The 2,483-nt window shown below is 40.5% G+C and overlaps 1 protein-coding gene across 1 annotated transcript; it reads right to left on the bottom strand.

Moving 5' to 3' along the window:
• Positions 1-391: 391 nt before the first annotated feature.
• LOC129774974 (probable cytochrome P450 28a5) lies at positions 392-2,245 on the bottom strand. The gene is made up of 3 exons (XM_055779100.1): positions 2,012-2,245; positions 1,694-1,940; positions 392-1,632 (listed from the first exon to the last, which is right to left on the bottom strand). Exons 1-3 carry the CDS (start codon positions 2,194-2,196, stop codon positions 565-567), a joined length of 1,500 nt encoding a protein of 499 aa, XP_055635075.1. The 5' UTR covers positions 2,197-2,245; the 3' UTR covers positions 392-564.
• Between the last annotated feature and the right edge of the window lie 238 nt (positions 2,246-2,483).

Genomic DNA, 2,483 nt, shown 5'->3' with positions numbered 1-2,483 from the left:
CAGAAAGCAATTTCAGTGTATTTTGCTTACAAGCGATCAACTCCTACGCTTCGCGTGTTACAATCCAAAAAAACGTTTAACTTTTCCATCATTTTTTAAATTTCATTAAAACCACAAACATTTACTAGCGATCTATAGTTGCAACAATGAGTCCGAATGATGAGTGATATGGTCTGTTACTAAATACAAGAATATGTTATTATATGTTATTAATGTACACATTATTTAGCTCTGATTTGCAGGTTCACTTTGTAAACCAGTGTTTTGAATAAGAGAGGATTGTATGACCCTACGATAAACCAATTGAATGACACGGTCGCATTGGATTCGCTCTGAGGATTCTTTAAGAAATGTGGCAAAGATTGGGATTTTGGAAGAGAAAAAGTGTTCATTACCATCCCGCTGTTGAATATATTATATCAAAAATATACATATGTTTATAGTCTGTTATAATGAACATCAATAGTAGCAAAAATATATCGATGATGTGAGGCTTTCCAGACCTCGCGTCATTACATAGGATATAGGTGCTTTGAAAAACTGAATTATTCATCATTTAACTGTTCATTTTGCAATCGTTTCAAAGTTCAACCAAATTCCACCCAGCGCCGATGTTAGAAATTGTTTCGGGTCCAGTTGCAATGGCTGTTTGGTTTTGCTATCAACCGTCAATTCAAAGTTTTTGATCACTTCGTAAATGCATCGTTTGACCTGCATTCTGGCAAATCTCATACCAAGGCACTGCCTTGGACCATCCCCGAACGGCATAAAGCAACCTTTCTCACGGTAAGTGTTAGTTCCACCTTGCTCCGGGCTGAATCGGTCCGGGTTGAAATCCAAAGGATTTTCATAGTTTTCCGGATCGCGGTGTATGGACCAGATGTTAATCATAGCGCACACTTCGGGTTCTATGCGAACTTTCCTCGTCGGCGTCATTTCCAAGTCGATTGGTTCGGTACATTTCTTCGAAATCAATCCACCCGGTGGCCAGAGACGAAGGGTTTCGTTGATTACTTGCTCCAAATATGGTAACTCCAACAGGGATTCGTAGGAAATATTACCATTGTCATCGGTAGCGTTTAACAGCTCCTTCCTAAGCGTTACCTGAACTTTAGCATTTCTAGCTATTTCGTATAAAGCGAACGAGATAGCAACGCTGGATGTTTCAAATCCATCAATAAAAAACGTTACTCCATGAGCGGCCATGTCCAGTGCCGAAATCTCCTTTTTGTTTTTCAAGCTGATAAGATGCTCCAGATAATCGACTCGCTTTATCGAGTTCGTTTCACGATAACGAATTGCCTCCGACATTAAATCTGTGAAAAAACGTTCTATCGATTTTGGAATCAATCCAATTTGAAGCAGTTTTGCCAATTTGGGAAAAGCCGAAACCAAGATCATAACGGTGAGCGACGAGAGTGAAGAATCCAATAGCTTCCGTCCCATCTCGCGTATTTCCGGCTTCTCGCTTGTGAAAGACTGGGCGTCTGCGTCGAAAATACAGCTTGAAACAACATCCGTTGTGAATTTCGCCGCCAGTTCCTTCGCCTCCAGTGGTGCCTTCTCGTTTTGCTTGATGTATGAGGTCAGTCGGGAGCAAACACTTTCGACGATTGAGAAAAGAGCCTTCATCTGAGACGGAGAAAAATAATGTCGACAAATTCAGGGAAGTTCAAAATTAACGACAACTAACTCGCGATGTGGTGAACGCTGGGGTGATTTCAGCCCTTTTCGTTTTCCATTCATCTCCGTTCAGCAGAAAGGGATTTCGTCCTAACAGGGGGTCCGTTTCCTTGTTCGTTATATCACCGAACTCATTATCATGGGAGCTTTTGAAGTTTTTCATTAGAATATCTTTAGCAAGCTCTGATGACGTGATGAGAATTCGTGGAGAGCGATTGCTGAACACACCGACAATGTTGACCTTTGGTTTGTATTCTCTGTGATCAATTGAAGAATATTTGCTGGCCACTTTAAGCGATTCTGTTATATACACATACGCTATACACACCTGTATGTATCATCAATCTGTTCTATTGCTGATCGGTTGCGTAGTATGAAGGCGGGAAAATTCCCGAGGAATGGAAGCGGTTTCGGACCGGGCACATCACGCTTCTTCCAGTAATCAAAATTCCAAACCAAATAAAAATATAACGCACTAATGGCACACACAACCAGACTGATGAACACCAACATTGTAACTGTTGCTGCTTCTGCGCCGGTGGATAGCGGACTATTATGTCATTCAAAACGATAATATACTGTAGATTCACGGTCTCACGGAATATGTGTGCGTGTATTGTATGCTGATGAATGAAATTTCGTATACGTTAGGGGTTTTCTAACGTTTTTTTATATTGAACTTTAAATCTACAACGAAAATGCTATCAATACAATACAAAACTATCAATACTTTCAGTTTTATCTATATTTTTATCGAGATTTGAGCAAACACTCAACTGCAATAGCGCGGTCTGCCGGAA

Source organism: Toxorhynchites rutilus, chromosome 3 (genome assembly GCF_029784135.1).
Source record: "Toxorhynchites rutilus septentrionalis strain SRP chromosome 3, ASM2978413v1, whole genome shotgun sequence".
In the NCBI taxonomy this organism is placed as follows: Eukaryota; Metazoa; Arthropoda; class Insecta; order Diptera; family Culicidae; genus Toxorhynchites; species Toxorhynchites rutilus.
This window is presented reverse-complemented; position numbering and strand designations above follow the sequence as displayed.